We start from the raw sequence: 27094 nt of genomic DNA on the forward strand, positions 1-27094 counted from the left end.
TGGCTGTGGCTGTAACTGAACTGAATTTGATCCAAGTCAGACAGAATGTGGTTTAGTTTGGTTCTGAATTGCACAGAAAGAAAAAGTGCCCACTCAGAGCATTGCAAGCAGTAGCAACTGGTCCTCTTTTCCAGCACTTCATAACTTGTTTCTGTCCCAAGGGGTAAAACAAGCACGATAAAGTAGCATCCCAATCATCCTGATTCTATGTTTTAGCTGACCAGCTTGAGGGCAACTGAAATCCATTATTTGTAGTTACTCTGAGAAAAATCCAGAGATCTTATTTTTCTTCTTTTTTACAAAATTATGTCACTCTGTACTATGCCAGAGGAGTTCACTATCTGCAGGAATACCAAATTCAGGTGGCAAGAATTGCAAGTAAATAATACTGAGCACTCATTGTGCACATTTTAAATTGCAATGAGGGCCAGTGTGATATAGGGTAGAGTAGCCTTTCCCAACTTAATGCTGTCCAGGTGTTTCAGCTGCCATCATCCATAGCCAGTAAGGTCAGTAGTTGTTGAAATGCAAAACAGTTGGCACACATCTGGTTGAGCAATGTTAGAGTGGAGTATTACTCTGAGACATGGAGATCTTGGTGTAGGTTCCCTTCACAGGGCCGATCGCTATCTTTCACTCTAAGCAACATCAGAGGGTTATCGTGAGGACAAAAATCAAGAGGAGAGCCATGTTCACTACGGTGAGCTCTTTGGCAGCAAGTCAGAATGTAAATGTAATAAACTAAGTGAGAAGGATCCGAAACCTAGGGCTTTTGTTAATGGGACACAGATGACTCTAAGCCCTGAATCACCATAGGAGTGTGCTAGAATAGGCAATAATAGACTGTTCTCCGTTATACTTCAGTGTCACCATTTTAAAGATGGTGTGCAGTTAACAGTTCAGCAAAGGTCAGGTGACTCAGGAGACCAGTAGGTTATAGAGGTTGAGCTTATAAAAGTTCTGACATCTGGCTGTGTATTGTAGTCCCTCTTTGAGCTGCCTTTCAGTCTACTTGCCTGCTTGATGTTGGTTGGCCAGAGCTGGCTGTAAAATTTGAAATGTTTCATATTTCTTCAAAGTGGATTTGCATTATTATTATCCTCAGATTGTCCAAACTGGTAAATGAAGTCCTATAGTGGCTTCCCTGAATCTGCCTCATGAATTTTATAGAGGTGTGGTGCCAAATTGTGCAGAAGTACACAATTTTACACAGGGGAAAAAGAGTAAAAGAAATCACAGTGATTTTCAGAATAGATTATTTATGGGAGATAAGAAGTGCGGATGGAAAGAGGCTACCAAAGGACTACCAGTGATCTTGCGTGGGAACCAGAGAGAACAAATATGAGTAATCTAGTGGCAAGGCATCATAAAACCACTTAAGCTAAGAGGTCTTTGTAAACGGACTTCACAGATGTGCCCATTTCTAATGAGTTCATGACTGGGGAGAGATTTTAAGTGTCATTTCCTAAAGTTGCACCTGTGGCCACTAAACTACACCAAGAAACTTGTTTCCATCTTTCTGTCAGTAAAGCAGCAAAAATGAACACTTGTGCCCCTGCCCCTCCTCCAATTTGAGTGGAGAGAGTTTTTTTTTTAAGTAATAAGAATAATTAACACACTAGGGGTCATTTCTGTGTCCTGCAAAGGAACAGAAAAAACCAACAGAGCAAACCTAGACATGATTGCTCTGCAGGGTTATTTTCTGTCTTTCTCTTTAATATATATATATTTTTGCTTTGTGCTTGGGTTTTGATTTTTCCGTCCCTTTTTTGTGTTAAGAAAGCTGGAGAGCAGAAATGGTCTGTGAATTGCATTCATGCTGAGCTCAGGCTAGGTAGGCTGGTTAAAGGTCATTCTAAGCTATATATATCTGCTTTAGGCATGGAGGTTAGGGGTATAAGGCAGAAAATTGTGTGTGATTAGACTGGTGCGGTGTGTGTGTGTGTGTGGTGTGTGTATGTGTGTGTGTGTGTGTGTGTGTGTGTGTGTGTGTGTGTGAGAGAGAGAGAGAGAGAGAGAGAGAGAGAGAGAGAGAGAGAGAGAGAGAGAGAGAGTTTATGTAAGCTCTCTTCTGATTCTTCTTTCTCTAGCCAGGCCAAAGAGCTCAGGTTTTGAACTGAATCAGTTTTATAGGCCCAGGAGACAAGAACTTTGAAGAATGATAATGATCATTATAAAATATTAACTTTTTTTGAACAGCCAGATGATTTCCCAGCCTTATTGTTTTTGAAGTGTCTGGCTACGTAGCCATGGCCTTGCAGCCGGAGTTGAATGGAGTGGCTTGCCGTTTTGTACAAGTCTCTGAGTGTGGGTCCACTGGAGGCACTTTGACTCTTGACTTGACCTGATGTGCATGTGAGAGTTCTTGAGTGGTCATTTTCTCTTCCCTCTCAATGTACTTACAGTATATATTTTAAGCTGTATATTTGCATTTCATTCCTGATTAATATGTATGGAAGTGAAAGCTATACAGTAGGAAAAAAAAACACACCAAAAGGGGTGGCGGTGCAGCGGGATTTTATTTGGCAATATTTGCCCAGGAGATCAGATGAGCTTTTCTTCCAGTAAACAGGTTCATTAGGCTACTGCTCCTCAAAGCAAAAGAATTTCCCTGTTGGAGATGCAGGGGGAGTTCCCTTCACTCTGAGGAAGGGCAGAGTTGATAAGGAAAGCATCCCAGCCCTCTTTTGCAAACAGGGAATTTAGGAGTAGATTTATTTTGCAACTTAAGAGGCGAAGGGCTGGGCTTCATATAGTGCTGGGATGCAGTTTTATCCAACCTGTGTTTATTCAGAAGTTAGTCTCATTAACTTACATGGTCTTGGTCCTACAGATCTGCAAATGAGATGGTCACTGAAGTTAATTTAGGAGTCTTAAGGGACAGCTCATTAGTCCATTCCCATTGATCACACATACTGGGGATGGGGTAAACTAGTGCAGATGGGAAAAGTAGCAGCCCTTGACAGGGGCTCAAAAATATTCAAGATGTTCCCATGGATAAGGGCGTCCTACTGTACTTATACATGCAGTTTTAGATCATAGTGAAACCTTAATAGAGCTCCTTCCCATCTTCTTAGGAATGGCCTCTCCTAGTTAACATCTGGATATGATTGCTTATCAAGAGCCCTCTTTGGATATTATAGAATTTGGTCGTTATTGAATATCTTTTTCTCTTACATGGATTGTCTATGTGAGAGGATTCTGTATGACTGGAAGGTAATGGTACTGGCGCTGTAGCTGCTCTCGTGCCTCTGTCCCAGTCTCTGTGATTGAGCTGAAGAGCTGAAGGAGGTGCTAACTGTCTTCTTCCCCCTCATTGGGGTATTCACAAGTGTAGCTAGCTCTTCCTTCAGACCTTAACTCAATACTCAGAGCTAGGTGGTGGAAGATGGGTGGCTGCGATGTTGAGGTGGGGGCTTGTGGTGAGACTCACCATTGCTTAACTACATGTAGAGTCTTAATGAGATTAACACATGAAGGGGGAAACATGAATATAGGAGGCTTAAAGATGGAGAACTGTTCTGATATGTTTCTCCTGCATAACATGGACGCTATACAGTGTTGGGTAATGTTGTGCCTGAGCACTGGGGATATGAAAAGCTACTGAACTTCCATTTTGTTGTATTTCTCTGCATCCCATTTGCATTTTCTTCCCGTGTTTGTTTCATATTCAGTTCAGAACTTTTGTTTTGTCTCCCCACATTGAAATTTGTTCACATTTATTCATGTGTTCTTTCTAATTCACACATTTCCTCCCTTGTTGACTAAAACATGTTTGTGTATATTTTTCAACCCTGTACCTGGCAAACATTCACACTTTGAAATATATGCATACTTGATTTCTGTGAAACACCTGATGAACCTCGTGAATGTGTGAATTCTTGAGGCCAAATGTGTTTCTTTTCGCATCAAGAATCTGGGAATGTAAAACTGCTGCCTTCATTGAAACTGTTCAATCCAACTGAATTCTTTTCCATCCCTACTAATCACAGCCTAATCACATGCCCACTTAGAAGTATGTTTCCTTGGGCTCAGTGAGACTCAGTCCTAGGAAAATGTGTATATTGCAACCTTAAGGCATTATTTGATTCTTAGGTTACTTAGGGTGGAGACTTGTACAGAGGAATACCAATTCCAAAAGAAGCTGATTACTTAGAAATCCAGCCTGAGAAGTGCAGACTAAGCAAAACATTGCAGGATACATGTGTAAAATGAGAGGAATAGGCACTCACCTTCCCTCTGACAAGTTTGGGTTTTAAATATCAGTCATTGATCTTAGGTTTCATAGGATGCTGTCAGAATGTGCTGCAAGCCTGTCATAATCTCAGAAGTCTAAGCCAAAATTTAGGAAAATATGTTGCTGTGAGACAGAAATATAGCAAAGATTGTCTTTAGGTTTAGATATCTTTCCATGCATGAGAAATCTGTATGACAGTGAATTTGATGGCTGTGGTTGTTATTCCTTTTGTCTTCTTGGAACACATGACTTGTCTGCTGAGGAATCCTAGAGCACCTGCCATGGAACTCCCATAGGTCACAAGATTTTGGGGTATCTTCTAGAGAAAGAGCAAGTGGAAGGTAGATTGGGATTTATTGATATGTTTTGGGGCAATTTGTACATTTTTGGGATTTTGACTCACAATAATTTGAAACATAGTTTTACATAGAAATTGCAGGCAGAAATAAAAAAGAATTCCCTGCTGTAGTTAGCTTTGTGTCAGACATTTAGATTGTGTTTACAACTATACCAGATAGTTTTAGTATGGTGATTCCACCTTACTATGGCTTCATCCCATGAAATCCTGGAATTCTCTGCCAGTGCCCTCTAGCGTTTATTCTCTTTTTTGTGTTAGAGTTCCGTAGCAGAGAAATCTAAGTACAGTACATTTCAAAACTACAGATCTCAGTTTGAGGTAGGATACAGCCATGATGGCTAAACCAAATTGCTGTAGACACACACCGAGGTTCAGTGTTCCTTCCGCATGCAATCATTATCTCTGATAATGTCTTTGTGCAAGACTGCTAGCCAGTTTTAGAAGTGTTATTGATTCTCAGTCTTTAGTAACTCATTTGTATATCCAGGTCATTCTGTGATTCAGAAGTTGCAGCAGTTAAATAACTGCAATCTGTTAACCAAAATTTTACATCTAGTTTCCTTCATGTTGCCGTCAGCCACTATTTGCATGTGACTGTTTAGGAGAACCTTGGGGGTTCTAGTAAAACACACACACACACACACACACACACACACACACACACACACACACACACACACACACACACACACACACACACACACACACACACACACACACACACACACACACACACACACACACACCAGCAAAGTTGATCTGATGAACTTGAAATCCATCCACTTCTGTTCTAGGCTCACATGCAGTTCACGTGATGTTCCACTCAGCCCTATTGGGCATTGACTTTCTTATACCAGAATGCTCTGAGGAATGTGCCCAACAATACTTTACAACTGCATACTGCAGAGAGATCTCTGTAGTGGTTTGTAACCCGTTTTTCATAGAAGTTTGGTTACCATTACTTATTAATGATGCTACAGTGCTTCTGTATAATTGTTGTTTGATTCTGTTTTGTCTGTGTTATGCATGCAACAGAGCAACATGGTTAGCATTTGAAAACTGCTGATGTTATGAAGGAACATCTGATTTGGCTTCTGAAAGAACCATAGGGCTATCTGTCATAAGCTTAAGTTAGGGTTTGGCAGAATGCAGTCTATGGTGTGTATAAGGCCTTCAGGATCCCAGATGTGGTCTCTTAGGATTAGCACTAATAGGGATTCTAGCATCCCCCTTAAATTTGCTTTTTGAAAACATAGTTTTGCATAGAAAGTCTTATACTCTCTAGTGGGCCTGTGGGCCCCCCACATCTCCCCTTTTTTTGTAAATCAGGAAATAACGTTGGTCACTAGAGGGAGGGAGGGTTGTCAGTATTTTTTTAAGAACAGCTTTTAAAATTTCAGGGTGTGGCAGCAAGTGCAACCTTCCAAAGGGATAGGGATGTGGCTCTTGGACTTCTTAGAGTTGCCCACACTGGTTTAATAAAGAGACTGGTCTAAAAGCAAGGAAATAAATGTGTGATAGGTCATGTGCCCAATTGTTCTCTGCCAGTATCTGCTGCAGACTATACTTCTAACAAGGTGAAGAGGCATATGGCGAAACTGACCATCTCAGAACCAAATATTTTTGAACAATTTGGTACAGTATGTGATAGCATGGTGACCTCCATTTTATGAATAGCTTATCGTGCAGCTAGAAATTTGCAAAGATGTCACCCCTATAAAAAGGTGTGCCAGTGAGTAATTATGCAAATTAGCTGGTAATTAGATAGTATCAGTCATATACCTTGCTCTTCTCACAATGTGGCTAAGCCTTGGAAAGATGATCTGCAAGGAAGATGGGATTTTTTCCAGATTGCTAAACTAGATGCATCAAATGTCTTTATGTAAAACTTCCTTTTATTTGAATGATGTGTTCACTGGTTTGGTGGCAGCAGTTGAAAGGGAGTATTTGTTGTGTTCTTCCCCGATTGACATACTCATCCTTTTGAGTGGGAAGTTTGAATAAAGCAAGTCAGTGGGTGTGTTTCCAGCAGTTTTCATTTAGTGCATAAGTTCCTTGCTATGCTGTTAGAAATCAAGATCCAAGAAAAGAGGGCAAATAACTGAGTATTCAGGTGCAGATATTTCCTAGGGATTGTTATCTCCACTTGATCTCTTCATGATGAACTGGTTCATTAGTCAAGGATTATCCTGTCGCTAAAATAAATTAAAATAAGCTAAATGTCTTAAATGCATGTAGAATGTGACTTCATTGTTAATGCAGTATTCAGCAAATGCTTGTTACTGAGACTGGAAACTGAAGAAGGCACACTTTTAAAGAGCTGGTTCATTCATTTAAAATAATTATATTGTATTTGAAATATAGGATCTTCTTTCATGAGGGTATTTGCTCATGAGGATGATTGCATGGAGTTTGCTTATAATGGCTCAAATCCTGTTGCTTAGTATAGCAAGTAGTACTAGACTAGGCTCATTATATCCAAGGGGATTTGGTGAATCACCTCCTTCATAGGTACACTGGTACCTTGACATACAAATTTAATCCGTATTGGAATGGCGTTCGTACGTCGAAAAGTTCGTAAGTCAAGGAAAGATTTCCCATAGGAATGCACTGAAAACCATTTAATCCGTTCAGGCTGTTTTTCGTCCGTATGTTGAGGCGCTGTTCATAGGTAGAGGCATTAATTCCCATAGGAACTAATGCAAAGCTGGTTGATTCATGCTCTACCACTAGGGGGAGAATTTTTTTTATTTTTTCTTCTTCTTTTGACCTATGATGAACTGAGGTCAAAAAAAGGGCAGGAAAGGTTTTTTGGGTTTTTTTTTTTGTTCGTAAGACAAAGCAACATTTTGCGAACGGAGCCATTCGTAACTCAATATGTTTGCAAGTGGAGACGTTCGTAAGTCGAGGTGCCACTGTACTACAGATTCAAATGGGTTTACTCTAGTTTTGATTTACTATGCTAAGAAGCAGGATTTCAGCCAATGAGTGCATTTTAACTGGATGTGCCTTGTAACAGAATCCTGGAAATGAAACCTCAACAAAGGAGCAATGAATAATCATTTTATGTAGATCTGTACTTGTTAAGATCACTCTACATAATGCAAACAGTGAGTTTCCAAAAGCAGAAAACAAATGCAGTACAACATCATGTCCAGTTTTGTGTGCTCCAGCCATACGTGATTTTAGATCTATTTAACTAGAATAGGGCAAGGAAAACAAGAACAGATGGGTTACTTGTTTCTGAAAACTAGTAAATATATGTAATACAAATTGAGTAGGAAGGCTTTTTGGAAATGGGCTCTGATAATGGGTTAATTGAAATGACAAAGTATTATTTGAGATTGATTGTGTAAGTGTCTGTTGATACTGCCTAGAGACTCCATGTATTGTCTGTGTGTCAAACTTGATAACACGTTTAGCATGTTTTGTAGAAGTACTCTCCCAAATAGTACATAGTACATGGTTTTTCTTTTTCTGTTATCTTGTGTTCAATGTGTTTGTTTTGTGACTGCTCATTAGTAGGGGTGTGACAAGTAATATCAAAATTTCTTAATTTCAATGTTTTTTCAAGGTTCACCACTCCAAACTCCCCCCCACATGAAAATTGCACAAATCCAATAAATTGCTTCATGTTAATATAAAACTCTGGTCTCACTTTTCCCTTCCTTCCTTCCTTCCTTATTCTATCCAGGAAACTTGACAGTTTTTTGGACAGCTTAATGGCCTTCCTGCTGAATCCTGCATAGGAAAGTTACCATTCTGTGCAAGATTTGTCATAATCTCAAACTATTTGGCATAGATTGGAGAAGAAGTGACCACAAAACTTCTAAGAAGTCCTGCAAAATTTCATACAACATTTGTTGGAGAGAAAAAAATTATGCTGAGCAATCTTGCTGCGAGGAGAAATCACCTATTTTTCCCCTCAGTTTTCCTCTGAAAGTAAGAGGTTGTGATATTCACACCCCTAAACATGGACTTAATTTGCAAGCTTGTTTCATTGCAGAAACAGAAAGTCCTATTATGAAAAAGAAACAGGTTAACTATAGGGAGTACTATTTCCTCCAGTGGCTTTGTTCATGCTTGATGTTTCATCTCCAAGAAAAGTAGGATATTTGGTGGTTCCCTCACCTCAGGGCAGGATTGCACAGGCGTTAATGTTAATGTGAACTGCTCTATACTCTTCCCTGACATTTGAAATGTTGTTGCTGTTCACAGAGAAACATTTAATTATCTCAGGAAGGTGTGTTTCAATTGTTCACATGTCACATGAACCCTGACCTATAAAAACCATCTAAACACCAGACATAAAGTTGCTGCCAGAAATAAGATACAGTACTTAAGAAACTGGCTGAATCAGACTGGAGTGCAGACCTACAAACAATAAGAACAACTGCTTTCTCCCTGTGCTACTCAACAGCAGAAAATGCTAGTGTGGTACTAAACAGCACGTGCCAAATAAGTGAATGTAGCTCTTAATAAATCATGCAGTGTTAGTATTGGCTCCCTTAAACCTATCCCCACTGAAAAAGTCTCGTATTTAGTCTTTCAGAAGTACATCAAAAGGTGTTAACAAATCATGAATGAAATAAAGTCATACAGCGCTAATCAGTCCACTTCCTGGGCACCAATCCCCTGTACAATGGTTAAAATTGAGGAAAAGTTTTTGCACACTTCTCAAGTTCTATATATTAAACCAGAAGAGGGTATTAAACCAGAAGAGGCCACACCTTTGGAGAACAGAGAGAACACCCCTTTCTCCCACCAGGATAAGACTCTGGCCGGATCATCTGGCATTTACTTAATAGACTTCAAAGCAAAGTAGCAAAGATCAAAGAATAATCAAGTAAAATGCAGCTACTGGGATACAGGACACATTTTCTGTGACTGTGGAGAAATTCAATCAATGCAGCACTTTTGTGCATGCAGTTTACACCCCACAATGTGTACAAAAGACTATCTGTCAAGTGGGTGAGGTAACACTATTGAAGGATCCCGCTTCTGATTAAAAAATAGTCTAATTATCTTAACATTTTAATTTGTTTTAATTTTGCCTATATTTCATATATGTATGTACCACTGGGTGAGAATGATAGTCTCACTGCAAGCCAGGAGGCATGGGCTCTGTGAAATGCAGCAGAAGTCCTTAAAATGGAAATATTAATGGTGGGATTTTTGGAATCAGTGACTTCCCAGTACTATAACTCAGCAGAAACCACCCAGCCAAATTATAGGACTGGAAGTCCTCCAATTGGCAGGAGGTAGAGCAGCCCTCTTACCTTCATCCTGTTCCTACAGCATTTATTGATATGCTCATGTCATATGGGTATGTGTGTGAGAGGCATGTCTACATTGGTATATGGATGTGAAGCAATGTCTGGAGCTACCTTTCCTATCTTTTCCAAGCATGCACAGACATACATTTGGTTTGCAATATCTATCATTCTCTACTGGGAATAATTTTTATCTTTGTCCTTACCTTCTTAAAACACACCTCTTGCCTTTCTAATCTGTATTTTGTAAATAGTATTTTGAAGTTTTGTGTGTGTGTGTGTGTGTTTGTGGAAAAGGTTTTAAAATGAAGACCTCCGTATTCGCCAGTAGCAATGCCCTACACATCTCAAAGTTGCCGCTCATGGATCTTTACTGAATATATGCCTTTGTTTGGCAGCCACTGACTATCCTTTGATACAGAAGTGTTTTTCTGTGAAGAATTTAGATGTGATGTAGCATGTAGGGAAGGAAAAGTGCTTGGCAATTTCCCCCTTTTTGATATTGAGCAAATTGAGGACCATTGTGTGTTTAGTCGTTTAGTCGTGTCCGACTCTTCGTGACCCCATGGACCAGAGCACGCCAGGCCCTCCTGTCTTCTACTGCCTCCCGGAGTTGTGTCAGGTTCATGTTGGTTGCTTCGCAGACACTGTCCAGCCATCTCATCCTCGGTCGTCCCCTTCTCCTCTTGCCATCACACCTTCCTAACATCAAAGTTTTTTCCAAGGACTCTTTTCTTCTCATGAGATGGCCAAAGTACTGGAGCCTCAGCTTCAGGATCTGTCCTTCCAGTGAGCACTCAGGGTTGATTTCCTGCAGAACTGATAGGTTTGTTCTCCTTGCAGTCCAGGGGATTCTCAGGAGCCTCCTCCAGCACCACAATTCAAAGGCATCAATTCTTCGGCGGTCTGCTTTCTTTATGGTCCAGCTCTCACTTCCATACAACACTACAGGAAAAACCATAGCTTTGACTATTCGGACTTTTGTTGGCAAGGTGATGTCTCTGCTTTTCAAGATGCTGTCAAGATTTGTCATCGCTTTCCTCCCAAGAAGAAGGCGCCTTTTAATTTCAGGGCTGCTGTCTCCATCTGCAGTGATCATGGAGCCCAGGAAGATAAAATTTGACACTGCCTCCATATCTTCCCCTTCTATTTCCCAGGAGGTGATGGGACCAGTGGCCATGATCTTAGTTTTTTTGATGTTGAGTTTCAGACCGTTTTTTGCACTCTCCTCTTTCACCCTCATTACAAGGTTCTTTAATTCCTCCTCACTTTCTGCCATCAGAGTGGTATCATCTGCATATCGGAGGTTGTTGATATTTCTTCCGGCAATCTTAATTCCGGCTTGGGTTTCTTCCAGTCCAGCCTTCCGCATGATGTGTTCTGCATATAAGTTAAATAAGCTGGGGGACAATATACAGCCTTGCCGTACTCCTTTCCCAATTTTGAACCACTCAGTTGTTCCATGACCAGTTCTAACTGTTGCTTCCTGTCCCACATATAGGTTTCTCAGGAGACAGATAAAGTGGTCAGGCACTCCCATTTCTTTAAGAACTTGCCATAGTTTGTTGTGGTCCACACAGTCAAAGGCTTTCGCATAGTCAATGAAGCAGAAGTAGATATTTTTCTGGAACTCTCTGGCTTTCTCCATGATCCAGCGCAAGTTAGCAATTTGGTCTCGAGTTCCTCTGCCTCTTCGGAATCCAGCTTGTACTTCTGGGAGTTCTCGGTCCACATACTGCTGAAGCCTACCTTGTAGGATTTTGAGCATAACCTTGCTAGCGTGCGAAATGAGTGCAATTGTACGGTAGTTGGAGCATTCTTTGGCACTGCCTTTCTTTGGGATTGGGATGTAGACTGATCTTTTCCAATCCTCTGGCCACTGTTGAGTTTTCCAAACTTGCTGGCATATTGAATGTAGCACCTTAACAGCATCATCTTTCAAGATTTTAAATAGTTCAACTGGAATGCCATCACCTCCACTGGCCTTGTTGTTAGCCAGGCTTTCTAAGGCCCACTTGACTTCGCTCTCCAGGATGTCTGGCTCAAGGTCAGCCACTACATTGTCTGGGTTGTCCGGGATATCCAAATCTTTCTGATATAATTCCTCTGTGTATTCTTGCCACCTCGTCTTGACGTCTTCTGCTTCTGTTAGGTCCTTCCCATTTTTGTCTTTTATCATGTTCATCTTTGCGCAAAATGTTCCTCTAATATGTCCAATTTTCCTGAACAGATCTCTGGTCTTTCCTTTTCTGTTATCTTCCTCTATTTCTTTGCATTGTTCATTTAAGAAGGCCCTCTTGTCTCTCCTTGCTATTCTTTGGAAGTCTGCATTCAAGTTTCTGTAACTTTCCCTATCTCCCTTGCATTTTGCTTCCCTTCTCCTCTCTGCTATTTCTAAGGCCTCGTTGGACAGCCACTTTGCTTTCTTGCATTTCCTTTTCTTTGGGATGGTTTTCGTTGCTGCCTCCTGGACAATGTTACGAGCCTCTATCCAAAGTTCTTCATGAGGACCATTATCAGACACCAACAGACGTGGCATGCCTTACTTTCAAAAGACAGACTTCAAGTTCATGATAACACTTTACCAGATTTTCTGGCATGTCTATTTTAAGACAGAATTAATGATTTAAGAGCAGCAGGCAATTCTTAAAAAAAAAGTCAAAGTACATATACTATGCCTATAACATGACACTGTTAAGCTATTGAGGTTTCCTTTTTATTTCAGTTGGATGTCTGCGCTTCTCTCTTGTTCTAATTTTCTTTTTTTAACATGCAGCATCATTTGAGGTCAGTATAACACACATTCTTGCTCTTTTTTACTAACATTTTTTCTGTTGCGAAACAGAAGCATGCCATTTCTAATATTTCTAATATTTTGGGCATTTAGGCTTCTCAACAGTGCTTCATAAATATAGATAAACACTGCTTTAAACATAATAATAATAAGGTGGTAGTGATGATACCTGTGATTATTTGCGACACATGAAGCAATTTATTGGATTTGTGCAATTTTCTGTCCTATTTTTCTTTTAACTGAGTATGTTATTTTAAATCAAATTGGCGTAAATTAGTCATCCCTCTTCTGGTGACAATACTGTTAACTGTCTTACATAACACACCTAATGCTAGTAGACTTTTCCTGGCTTATACACATTAGCACCTATAGCAGAAGCTTGAAATATAGTCCCTGGAGTCTGGGATTGAGATCTATCTTCCTTCTATGCAACAAACTATAAAGGCTTATGTATTTCAAATTGTTGGGATAACTTTCCTTCTGTAGATAAATGCATTATTTTTTTCAAGCCATATATAGAGATCAGAGTCTTTCAGTCTTGTATACTGGCACTCTGTTACTAAGAAGGATTTAGACTTTATGGCACTAGTTTCTAGTATGTGTTCCATTTAAGGAAGTAATGAATGCAGATTTTCTCAAAATTCTCAAAGTCTGCTATGAAACGTTAAAACGTGCTGTTGAAAAAAATTGTCAACCACAATACCAGTATTTTTAAAGTACAGTGGTGCCTCACAAGGCAAAAGTAATTCATTCCACGAGTATCATTGTATTGTGAAATTTTCATCTTGTGAAAGCGCGGTTTCCCATAGGAATGCATTGCAGTGCATTCCTATGGGAAGCCTCACAAGACGAACAAATTATTTGTGAGGCTTCGCTCTTGCGGGAAAAAAAATCTTCTTGCGAAGCACGGGCATAGAAAAGGCCGTCTTGCGAATTACCACAACAATCGCAAAACACTTTCGTCTTGCGAGTTTTTCATCCAGTGAGGCATTCGTCTTGCAAGGCACCACTGTAGTGGGGTTTTTTGCACTAACAAGCCTTTTGCACAAACCCCTTTCCATTTTCATTGAAAAAAACTCTTGCATTTTGTGCAAAATACATACATACACACACACACACACACACAGAGAGAGAGAGAGAGAGAGAGAGAGAGAAACTCTCTCTTACTCTCTCTCTCTCTGCCCCATTAGTGCAATGCAGTACAGTGGTGCCTCGACTTATGACCATAATCCGTTCCAGAAGATGGACGTAACTCGAAATGGTCATAAGTTGAAGCATGCATTCCCATAGGAATGCATGAGTACGTTCCCCCCCCCCAAAATACTCCCCCCAAAATAAAAAAAGAAAGCACTGCAAGCCCCATAGGAACGTGCTGGGGCTGCAAAAAAAAAAAACCCCACAAAACACACACACACACACACAAAACAACAAAAAAACACAACCCAAAAATAAACAGAGCTTGGACTGCAAAATCACCTAAAAACAAACAACACAGCACAGAAACATAACCCCCCCAGCCCAAAATTACCCTGCAAAACCCACCCAGACCAGTTTTTAAATAGCAAAAAGCAGCATCTTACCTTAGCAGGCAGTCCCAAGCCTCCTCTCTGTCCCCATAGGAGCTGTCGGGTGGCAGTGGTGCTCACCTGACCATGCAGCTTCCTTTGCCGGTGGTGCCAGGCTCCAGGAGCCAGGATCGGGGTCCCCTCTGCCCCCTCTCCAAGAAGAGACAAGGAGTGCCGAGGCCTGACGCAGCTGCCCCAGCAAACAGCCGCTAGTGTCAGTGCTGGAGCGGGAGGCAGCATCGGGCACCCCCGGCAAGCGAAGCACCTGCTGCTCAGGAGCCGCCTGCCAGCGGAGAAGCGAAGCCGCCCCCGCGGGGCCAAGGGCTAAGCGCAGCCATGCCGTGCCAGGGACAGCGGTGCAGGAGGAGCCAGGATTAGGGCCCCCTCCACCCCCGCGCCAAAGCCGAGGACTGGGACCCAGCAGCAACAGCGGCATCAGTCCCGTGGAGGGTGGCGAGGAGCGCCAAGGGACGGCCCCACCACCGCCTCCCTCCTGCAGCTGCATCCCTTTCCCTAACCGTTACAAAGAACCAGCCTCTTTGTCACCAACGGTTTGAATTTCCCGGCTTTTCCCCTGCCTTTTTTTGGTGGTTCCTCAAAGCTCCGGCTCCAAGTCAAAGCAAAATTTTTGCGGGCAGAGCTGGTTGTAATTTGAAATGGCCGTAAGTAGGGATGTTCATAAGTTGAGGCACCACTGTATTCTGTTAACAGTCAATAAAATAAGAACAATCAAACAAAACAAAACAAAAGCAAAGACAGTGGAAATTAATAATCAGAAAAAGATACGTACAAACCTAGATAGCACAAACACATCTATCTGTTTACAAGGTTTTGATTGAGATACCAGTAGATTCCTTTTGTTCAAAAAACTTTTTAGCAAATTTTGACAAGAAAATACGGTAATGAAATATGAATAATGCACAAAAAGTCATAATGTAAAATATGTTTAAGCAAACCAGCAAAAAGTGTGAGAACAAATAGGATTGCTTGAAAAATTGGGTACAATTCTAACGTTTCTTTTACACTACCTTTAAGATTTATTTTATATTCTTAAAATTATTTTCAATCTGCAGCACTAAATACATGTATTCCATTAACCTTAAGTTGCTGTTCGTAATCTGATCTGCTCAAATTTCTTATGTAATGTAAACATGCATTACTAGGTTATGCCAGGTGTTGATCTCCATTTTCTAAAAGAGTTGCTTCTTACAAGTAAATATATTCTCAACTATTCTGTGATCATTGGGCATCAGTTATTTAAACAATCTTAAGAGTAAAACATTGAGTTCATTGGTAATTTATATCCATTTATATTTCTATAGCAGCACCACATTAGACTAACGTATTCAATATCAGAGACCAAAGGTTTGCAACCTTGGGCAACTGAAGTGTTCTTGGACTGCAACTCCCAGAAGCCTTCACGGTTAACTGTCCTGGCTGGAGTTTCTGGGAATTGTAGTCCAAAAATATCTGGGTTACCCAAGGTTGAGAACTTTGTTAGACTGTTATATATGTTTAACTTACACAATCTTGACTGCACTGTGAACAGATTGTATTAACAAACTTATATAGTTTCTGTAACTTATGTGATGTTAAATAGGATATGAAAATGAGTTGTATAATATTTCTTTTCCTCAGTGACATCACTATATAATTTGGAATCTCTTAAACATAATCTTCATTTCCTGTCCAGTATATTTGTATTCTATAGTGAGGGTTTTTTTTGATGGGATTCTGATGATATATTCCAAAGTTTTGAGAGAGAAGCTTTTTAAGGACTACTGTTACTTGTTAATATTGTAGGCTTAGTTAGAGGCTTGTGAAAATTATTAGTTCTAGAAAGTTTACTTAAGCAGCTTATAATTCATAAAAATTCAATTGCAGAGACCTGAATATTTCACTGTGTCAGATTTGCATATTCAGATATTCACCCTTCACGTTAAAAAGTAACAACATAGATCTTTTCAAATCCTCTTTCACTGAGAACTGATGGGCTATCATCTTTAAACCCCATCCCCATTTTGCCCTAAAAATCAATTCATGGCTTAAATGTCCACTATAGAATATTTTTCAGAACAATCTGTTAAAAAAAAAGGATGGATGAATCTGTTTGACTTGCCTTCCACATTTAACAGAGAAGAAAAATCTCTGTTTTTTTCTGGATAATTTTACGATTTGAATTTGCAAATTCAAGTTAAGTGCTAAACAAACAAACAAACAAACAAACAGTCAAATGAAATTCTCAACCATCTGAACTGGTCCATTTTAATAGAGCCAATAAGGAAAAGTTTTGTAACACTTGTCTGTCATCTAGTTATTAAATATGAATAATTTGCTGGGTTAAAGAAATGCCAGTCTCAGTTTAGCACAATTAACACGGTTGCATATGTTCAGTATGAGCCAGAATTCGAAGGACTCAAAGCCCTCTGCCTGGATGGGTTTTGCTTTCGCTCACTTGCAGTTTTTTTTTTTAAATCTTCAATTCTTTTCAATTTATAAAGAAATATATACATTTTGTCTTCCACTGCCTACCGGAGTTGGGTCAAATTCATCTTGGTTATTTCAGCGACACTGTCCAACCATTTTGTCCTCTGTTGTCCTCTTCTCCTCTTGCCCTCACATACAGTATTACTTTTCTTACATAGCTACAAAGATTTTTTTTTAGTTTTAAATTCAGAGCTGCTGACTTAATGATATCACTATAAATCTTAAGGAACCTTGAGTTGCTGGCTAATCAACAATTTATTATATTTCTGTTTGCAACTCATCACTAATTCCAGGTCAGAACCCCCCCCCCTCCAGTCTCTTCCCTCTACTCCTTCTCTTATTGTAGTTTCTTTTCTTCTATGTAAATCATAAGCTGGCTTTCATATGAGCACAGGGAACCAGGAGGAGGAAGGTAAACAGAAGGTGTTCTACTGTTAACAGTCCAAGATCCTAAAAGGGAATAAAATGTTCTTGGGACTTCCTGCTTTCTCTTTCCCAACCATTAGAATGAAGCTGTTAACAATTAAAATGAATCTTCCCTCTGGCTGTGTCTTGATTGCATTTGGGTTTATAGCAGTTTAGCTAACAAGCTCCAGGCAGACTACTGTAGGAAATTTTCTATGTTGGGCACTGAGCATTCACATCATCTTTTGCTTTTAGGTCCTCTTGTCACTCATTTAAAATTTTGTTTTCATCTGACTTTTTGGAAGTGTTGGTTATGGGTGCCATATGGCAACCAGAAAGATTTATCTCTTCCATTTGGATCTTGTTTTACCATCCACAGAAATATCCCCATGTCCTCCAGCAATCGCACTTCAGTAGTCACACTTCAGAGGCAGAGGAAAAAGTCATTGTCAGCTCTGGCCAGGCTTGCTATCAATAATAGACAAGTCACTGCTGAAATTTTGGAAATATTGTTAGAATTACAGTTTCAACCCCAGCTGCTTCTAGTGTGATGTATATTTGAATATTATGTGATGAACAGTTAGTCTTTAAAGTACCACAGTCTCTCTCTCTCTCTCTCTCTCTGTGTGTGTGTGTGTGTTTGTTTTTTGTCTGAAATGTTTTCAAGTTGTGGGCTTTTATGTCAACTTATGTGCATGAAAGCCACAGTAATTACCAATGTAGATTCGGTGTACTGTACATTGCAGAAAGGTGCATAAGAGTGAGGTTCACTGAAGCCCCATGTACAGTTCACACAGGGAACAGTAAACATAAAACATCAAGTTGTAATGTTTGATGGCATGAAAATTATCATAATGCTTTTTTATCTACATTCCAGTGCAAAGGAAATGATAGAGGGTTTGCTTCCTCTGCCTTAGGTCTGTGTTTGCTGTCTGGAGGAATCATCTCCTTTACACTTACTGTTTTCGCTTGGGAGTACAGTTAGCTGGAAGTAACCAGTACTGTATACTTGACAGAATAGGCCTAGACACCAAAATATACTAGGAATGGATCTGTTACAGTGCCTGTTGGTGAAGGTTTAAATGTATAGCATTCCTTTAAATTAAATTCCTCATGGGAACAGCTAAAGTTCTGAGCGCCTACTTAAGAAGAATATAATTCTTGCATTATTTGGCAGAATATAATTCTTGTATTATTAGGGATCCATACAATGTCCTGATAGATCAGGGCTCAGAGCAAAGCCTGAAAAATACAGAACTGTGTGCATCCATTGAAACCTTAATTCTTAATCAAGCCCCTGAATGATGTTTGTAGTTTACATTCGGTATCATTCCTTATTTATCATGGATCTGTAACTTGCTTTATTTAAAATTTCAACAATGTAGTTCATTGTCTTCGCACTACATCTTGTTTTTTGCTAACCTGGCTTATATCCTATAATTCTTTATGTTTTTTCTGTCTTTATTTATACCATGCTACAGCTGTTTTATGGGGAAATTACATTGTTTACAAATAATTTATAAAATTATTTATGTATTAAAAGTGCCAAAAAAAGCAGGGAACACAGGGCTATTTCTTTAGAGGCAGCACAGTTCCAGACTGCTTTTTCAGTTCCTCTTTTGCCAGAAATCAGTCATTTTAAATTTTGTTTAGCATTTAACATATAGCACGTAGTTTTATTGTTGCCTGTTTTAATGTGTTGACATCTATCTTTGTGCTAATTTTTTTTGTTTTTTGTTTCCTTTTAAGTCTTTCAAGTGCTAGTGTTTTGTTAGGGTGTTTTTTTGCTATTGCTTTTAGAATTTGTTTGTTTACATCCGTGTTTTGTATTGTACTATATTTTGTGATTATGTTCTGTTAAGCTCTAGGTGCCTTTTTGGGAGAAAAACAGGATATAAATACATAATGATAAACAATATTTTGGTAGCCAGCTTGAACAAATAGATGTATTTTAGTCAGTGTGTGTACAAAATAAGTACATCCATAATGGATATAATTATTTTTTCCCCTTTTCTTATTTTATCTCTTTAGGGCCTACTTGCCAAGAAGTGAGGAATTAGGGTTTGGATCATCTTCAGTACACAATGCAGATTGACTTTGATTTTTCTGTCTACGGATTCAATTGTTTAATGAGTTTGCTACTATATATTATCTGCTGCCACCATCATTGCTTCTAAGGGACCATAATTTGGAGATTGGGTGGTGACTCTGCTTCTGCCTTTCACTGGAAAGGGCTGGGGTCACACCTGGAAACCTACCCCACCCCAAAACATTACATCTGAAGAATTCTTACTCTGTTCTTCTCCTAGGATAAAGGCCTCTGGATCCCAAGGGATAGCTGAGATCTTTCCTTGACAAAGAAAAATTTGCCTCTCCAGTCGTGTCTTTTTCACTGGTGGAATTAAACGGCTGTGGTGCCTCTCACCAGAGCCAAGGTAGCTTGCATTCTTTTTCTCTTAAGAATAAGCAAGGTTTCAAAAATGGGCTTTACCCTCCGATCTGCCTCTTTGACCTTGAAGATCAGCTTATTGCTGGGCTCATTACTCAGCCTCTGTCTCGGACTTGAGTTCATGGGCCTTCCAAATCAGTGGGCCCGTTACCTCCGCTGGGATGCGAGCACACGGAGTGACCTCAGCTTCCAGTTGAAAACGAATGTCTCAGCTGGGCTTCTGCTCTACTTTGATGATGGCGGTGTCTGTGATTTTCTTTGTTTGTCTTTGGTGGATGGGCGTATTCAGCTCCGGTTCAGTGTGGACTGCGCTGAGGCCACTGTAGTTACGGATAAACAGGTCAATGACAGCAACCTACACTTCTTGATGGTTAGTCGCAACCATCTCCGGACAGTTCTAGTGCTGGATGGAGAAGCCAAGCCTGGTGAGGTACGCCCACAGCGCCAGTACATGAATATTGTAAGTGACCTCTTTGTGGGAGGCGTCCCATCAGATATTCGCCCTGCAGCCTTGACCCTGGACAGCGTCCTGAGTGAGCCACCATTTAAAGGATTTATTTTGGACCTGAAGTACGGCAGTTCAGAACCCCAGCTTTTAGGCCACCAAGGAGTCCGCTTGGACATGGAAGGGCTATGTACAGAGAACCCATGTGAAAATGGTGGAACTTGCTTCCTTTTGGATGGGGAGCCACAGTGTGATTGCTCAGCCACTGGATATGCTGGGAAATTCTGTTCTGAAGGTAAGAAGGGTTTGTGCTTGGGTTTTCCTTCCTGCCATGCAATATAGCTTTCTATTCATCACTAGATCCTGTTTGTTTCTCTCCATTCTAGTATTTCAAAATATCTACTGTTGTTCGGAATCACAAGAAGGCTACACATTATTATCCAATCATGCCAGATGCTATAAGAAATAGTAGAATAGTTCATGGAAGAAGAAGCTCATATTTCCCTCTCTTCTTAGATAAGGGCATAATAGCTGAGAGCAAAGATTTATTCTGTTTCATACCTTTATATCTTGGGTAACCAAGGTGTTCTTGGACTGGAATTCCCAGAAGCTTTTCCCCACAGCTGTATTGGTTTGAGTATCTGGGAATTGCAGTACAAGGATACCTGGGTTACCCAAGGTTGGGAACCACTGTTTTATGTGTTGATGGAAGAATAAATATACTAAGTACAGTGGTGCCTCGCTTAATGAGCGCCCCGTTTAACGATGAAACCGCTTAGCGATGAAGATTTTGCGATCGAAAAAGCGATTGCATTGCGATGTTTAAAATAGGAAAAAATCGCTTTGCAATGATCGGTAAGCTGTTTCGCTTCCTGATTATCGCATAGTGATCTTTTTCGTACAGCTGATCGGCGGTTCCAAAATGGCCGCTGGAAGAAAAACATGGCCACCCGCTGTGTTTAGGGACGGATTCCTCGCATACCGGGCAGTGAAAATGGCCACTGTATGGAGGATTTTTGCTTAAAGGTAAGTTTTAAGCCCATAGGAACGCATTGAAGGGGTTTCAATGCATTCCTATGGGCTTTTTAAAATCGCTTAGCGATGTTTTCGGTTAGCAGCGATTTTTGCACCACTGTATATGGGTATTGATAAGGTCTCTTATGGCCTGAATGCATAATTCAATTTTTTCAATTCTAGTTTTTGAGTAAGGTTTAGTTGTGCCCTTGCTCTATCTAACCAGATTCATCATTACATAGTGTTCACAGGCTCTTGAGCTGGCTCAAAGATACTGAATGCAATGCCTTTTAAAATTATAACTAAATATATAGAATGTGTACCATTGTGATAACAGTGTTGCCCTCTGTTTTCTATAACCTTACCTAATTTGCCTGTTCAGCCTTCCATTGATCTAGAATGTTCAAAAGAATGGGCTGGGGAAAAGACTTTTTCAGATGTGTCATTATACTCAACATGAGGTGGTACTGAAGGGTGAGTTCAAAACGCAGGGTGGTTTTGATCAGTTTTATGATTCTAGGCACAATATATAGGATTTGGGAATAATAGATGAAATGTGGGTATGTATGTTGGTTCTGGAAACAGAAATGTAACAAGAAATTTTAAAATAAACCAATAAATAAAAATTCAAGCAAAATACTGGAAAGGTGCCAATATATGAAACAAAAATTAAGAAAACTAATTAACATTTTCATGTTTTCATTTGCTTCTGGTGTTTACTTATTTGTGTAAAACTGTTCCCTATATTTCAGTCCTTTGCCAGCTTACCCTCTGTGTAATTCCCAGTGAAGGCTTATTCCTACATTAGTGTCATTTTATTTTCTTGTGAGTTGTGGCTACACGTTCATTTTGGTATTACATCATTCTATCTAAGAAGCAAGATGAAGAGGCCCAAAATATATGTATACCCACATCCCAAAAGAAATAAAAACAAATGTCACAAACAGTATTTAGGAAGGAGGAATTCCAAAAAAGAGCTCAAGTTTTGTTCACGTGGTTGTGTTATTTAATTATTAATAAGAGTTACATATTATCAAGTCAGTTCCAACTTATGGGGGACCCTTTCCAGGATTTTCTAGGTAGAGAATACATAGAAGTGGTTTAGCAGTCACTTCTTCTGCAGGCATCCTAGGACCGTGCAGCTTGCCTAAGGCCACACAAGTTAGCTCTCCTCCCAGGAAGCACTGTGGGGAATCAATCCCCCAACCTTTGGTTTCTGCAGCCAGATAGATACCTAAACCACTGAGCTGTAAAGCCAGCCAATGAATTATTGTCTAGATAGTAAATAATGCCCATTTCCTCTAAGTGGATGGAAAGAGAACTGATGTTATGCTGGTAACCTTCTTATAGGTTTGCTGCTTTCCTCCCCTTTCTTTTCTCACTTTTCCATTGCTAAAACAAATCGCTTGTCTTTGATTTTGGTGTGTCAATTATTAACTTGATTCCTGATCTCGTTTTAAAGGATGGCATTCCTTTTCAACAGGAAGCTAGCTCTCCCCTGTCCTTTTCAGTAGGTAATGAGTTTTAACACTGCTTGTTGCTCTTCATCAGATTTGAGTTCGCCACTGCCTTTAGCTGGAGCTGTTGAGACTTGATCCATAGCTATTGTTTTAGTGGGTAAATGCAGTGTATACATTTGTTTGTTTGTTTGTTTATAAAATAATGAGTTCTGTCAACAGAGCTTAGGCCATTATGTGGCTATCGATTGATCCCTCTGTCTGTAGATGGCAAAACCACAACAAGCTCATTTAGTGGATGGGGAGATACCATGTTTCCCCGAAAACAAGACAGGGCGTTATATTAATTTTTGCTCCAAAAATGCAGTAGGGCTTATTTTCAGGGGATTTTTTAATATACAACAATCTACTTTATTCAAATACGGCCATGCCATCTTTGTCTGTTTGCTGCACAATGGTGAAGGGCAGTGTTTCACTTACCTAGGGCTTATTTTTGGGGTCGGGCTTATTTTATGAACATCCTGAAAAATCATGCTAGGCCTTATTTTCAGGTTAGGTCTTATTTTCAGGGAAACAGGGCATATATAAATAAACACTTAGCTAACCCTACTGGTAGTGAACCTCCATCAACAGTATCCCATCTTTATTAATACAGACTGCAGTTCCAGTTAGTAAACACTAATGCACAGTGAAATCTCTTACCGAAAGATTTGGAGAAGTCCTGCAAAGTACCTCACACATTCACAGATTTAAAACCCTCTGCCTGGTTTTTTTAAAAAAACATTAACAACTTAGCATTGTTCATATTAGCAACACATTGAATGCCTTCCCCTGAACAGGCTCATTTCCAGGTTTTGGAGGTATCTCTGCTAGATTTTCTCTCGCAGAGTCCTGAATAGCCTAATTCCCCCCCTCAAATTTCATAAGAGTCTGCTTTCCAGGAAGGAAAGGGAGTACAGTGGTGCCCCACTTGATGATGATAATCAGTTCCCCTGAAATCGCTGTTAAGCGAAATCGTCGTCAAGCAGAAAAAAAACCATTGGAATGCATTGAAAACCGGTCAATGCGTTCCAATGGGGAAATACCTCATCATCCAGTGAAGACTGCCCATAGAGAACTGCCGATCAGCTGTTTAAAGTCGCTGTCTTCTGAAGCAGGGGTCTAGGAAACAACCATTTTGCGAAGGGAGGAAAGCCATTTTACGAAGGGAAGCCATTTTGCGGAGCCGGAAAAATAATCGTTTAGCGAACAAATGGTTCACCAAGCAGGCTCCTAATCGACGTCAAGCGATTGGACCCCATTGGAACCATCGTTTTGCGATCGCAATAGCGATCACAAAAAACTCTTCATAAAGCGATTTCGACGTCATGCAGGGTAAGCGTCAAGTGGGGCACCACTGTATCAATTATGATTGCTGCCATCACTGGGAAAGAAGTAAACATTCTAGAGATTGGTATTTGTAAGAATTGGGGAGGGGGCTGTTGTCTAAGAAATCCAATCCTTGGTATCCTGTTTCCCTGAAAATAAGCCCTAGTGTGATTTTTCATGATGCTCGTAATATAAGCCCTACCCCAAAAATAAGCCCCAGTTAAGTGAAACCATGCCCTCCACCATTATGCAGCAATCAGACGAAGATGGCATGGCTGTATTTGAATAAATGTAGATTGTTGAAAAAAATAATAAAACATCCCCTGAAAATCAGCCATAATGCATTTTTTATAGCAAAGATTAATATAAGACCCTGTCTTATTTTGGGGGGAATATAGTAGTGTGAGAGCAAAACTAAAAATCTATAAATTCAGTTGCAGAAGCTCCTAGGAGCTGGCTTGCATACTTAGCAGAATTTTGTGGCGATCATGGATACTTTTATCAAAGCTAAGAGGAAAAATATATTTGAGCCTGTCTGACATGCCCTGTGTATTCATTGCTCACTCCTCACCGGTACAGATCACTTGCTTGCTACATGCATTGTATCTGGTTTCAATCAATCGCTGCTTGCATAAGAGAGTAAGCAAGTAGTGATTGGTAAGGAAGTATGGGCACAATTTGTATGGAAAGTCTTGTTTATCCACTATCCAGAAAGATAAGGAAAGTGAATGAACATGTAACATTGCCAGCTACTGTTATTTTGGTGAGTGTACTAAAACTTGTAGGAAAATTTGCCATGATATTAAGAATAATGTTCAATAATAGATGTCTCTATCAATGGGAGGTACATGTCCAGAAGCCACAGTGTGGGTGGTGCTGGGTGGAAAGATTTTGCAATTGGAGTGGAAAGATATGGCTGCTGATTTTGATAACAGATACAACAGTTTGATGCCACTTAACTGTCCAGATTCCATCCTTAGAATACTGTGATTTGTAATTTGGTGAAAGGAAAAAAAAACTCATATTCTTTGTGCACAAGGAGGGATAATACTTCTATTGGATAACTCAAAAACAACTTACGGATGTTAGCTTTCAACCCATATGGACCTATCCTGTTGGAGGCAGTGGTCTAAATAGATGAATCACCCCATTTTTCCCTGTGGTCAGCTGACTTACTTAGAACCATGTAAGTGGTATGTAAGATCTATGAACCTTGGTAAGCTGGATGTGGTCAAATAGGAGATGGCAAGAATCAACATTGACATCCTAAGCATCAGTGAACTACAATGGATGGGAATGGGCGAATTCAATTCAGACGATTATCCTATCAACTATTGTGGGCAAGAATCCCATAGAAGAAATGGAGTAGCCCTCATAGTCAACAAAAGAGTGGGAAAAGCTGTACTAGGATACAATCTCAAAAATGGTAGCATGATTTCAATACGAATCCAAGGCAGATCTTTCAACACCACAGTAATCCAAGTTTATGCACCAACCACTAATGCTGAGGAGACTGAAATTGACCAGTTTTATGACGATTTACAACACCTTCTAGAACTGACACCAAAGAAAGATATTCTTCTCATTATAGGGGATTGGAATGCTAAAGTAGGGAGTCAAGAGATAAAAGGAACAACAGGTAAGTTTGGCCTTGGAGTTCAAATTGCAGGGCAAAGATTAACAGAGTTTTGTCAAGAGAACAAGCTGGTCATCACAAACACTCTTTTCCAACAACACAAGAGACGACTCTACACATGGACATCACCAGATGGGCAATACCGAAATCAGATTGATTATATTCTCTGCAGCCAAAGATGGAGCAGCTCTATACAAGACCTGGAGCTGATTGTGGCTCTGATCATCAGCTTCTTATAGCAAACTTCTAACTTAAACTGAAAAAAGTAGGAAAAACCACTGGGCTAGTCAGGTATCATTTAAACCAAATCCCTTATGAATACACAGTGGAAGTGAAGAACGGATTTAAGGAACTAGATTTGGTGGACAGAGCGCCTGAAGAACTATGGATGGAGGCTCGTAACATAGCCGCCCCGAGTAGACATGGTCTAGAGGGGCGGGGTAAAAATCAAATAAATAAATAAATAAATAAATTGTACAGGAGGCAGCAACAAAAACCATCCCAAAGAAAAGGAAATGCAAGAAAGCAAAATGGCTGTCCAATGAAGCCGTACAAATAGTAGAGAAGAGAAGGGAAACAAAATGCAAGGGAAGAGGTGGCAAGAGTACACAGAAGAATTATACCAGAAAGATCTGGACGTCCCGGATGTGACAAACCCAGACCTACTGGGATATGTCACACAGTTACACTAAGCTGCCACCAACCATTCCTTTTAAGAAGTCACACAGACCAGGGATGGATTTTCAAACAAACAAGGAATAAGGTTTATTTTAAATACACACAGGGATAATAAAATGATTAGGTGAATAAAATAAAGTAACGTGGCTTATTCTCACTCATACAAGCATACAGTTTGGTTCACCCAGAACCCTTAACTTAAAGCACAGACCCTGAACCTATCAGTTCTGGCTAACCAACAGACACCTGAACCTATCAGGTTGGTACTCTGACACACAGTAGTACCCTGTCTGACACACAGACTCCCACAACAGCTTCTTCTTCCCAGCTGCTGCTTCGTCACAACCCAGTGTCTCTCAGCATCTCCCTCTTCTACTTCACCACACACGCTCCACATATATATACAGTACAGCCCCTCCTCCTGATGTCCCGCCTTCCACTCCCCATAGGATGGAACTTTCCCTCCAAACCCATGACAGACAGGTAACATCAATGCTGTATGTAACACCTCCCCTCTTTATAAGTTGTTTTGTAGGGGGAAAGCTAACGTGCTTTTCACCAAAAAACAACCTGGGTAAAATACACAACAACAGTTATACATACCATATTATACTTACTTATACTTACATTCTAAGTTAACCATAGCAAATAGGCATTTAAACATATACCATATACATTACATCAATTTACCTTTATTCATACAAACCAAATTCAAAACCAGGTACATTTAACTTTTTGTCACCAATATATACACATAGTCCATGTTTCTTTCGCCGTCTTCAATCTTCAGGTCTTCTTGATAAGGCGTCAGCAACACAGTTCACTGACCCTCTGACCACCTTCACTTCAAAGTCGTAGTCCTGTAGGTTTAAAGCCCACCTCATAAGTTTGCTATTGTGGGTTTTCATTGTCTTTAACCATTGCAATG

General features: G+C 40.0%; 1 protein-coding gene across 2 annotated transcripts in view; it reads left to right on the forward strand.

The window, feature by feature from the left end:
* Positions 1-27094, forward strand: part of NRXN3 (neurexin 3) — a 1709419-nt gene that overhangs the window by 242314 nt on the left and 1440011 nt on the right. For both annotated transcript variants that reach the window (XM_078393277.1, XM_078393271.1), the window contains one exon: positions 19151-20308. In XM_078393277.1, coding sequence (XP_078249403.1) covers positions 19600-20308 — 709 coding nt within the window. In that variant the 5' untranslated portion in view covers positions 19151-19599. The remainder of the gene's footprint in view (positions 1-19150; positions 20309-27094) is intronic.

Source organism: Pogona vitticeps, chromosome 1 (assembly GCF_051106095.1).
Source record: "Pogona vitticeps strain Pit_001003342236 chromosome 1, PviZW2.1, whole genome shotgun sequence".
Lineage (NCBI taxonomy): Eukaryota > Metazoa > Chordata > Lepidosauria > Squamata > Agamidae > Pogona > Pogona vitticeps.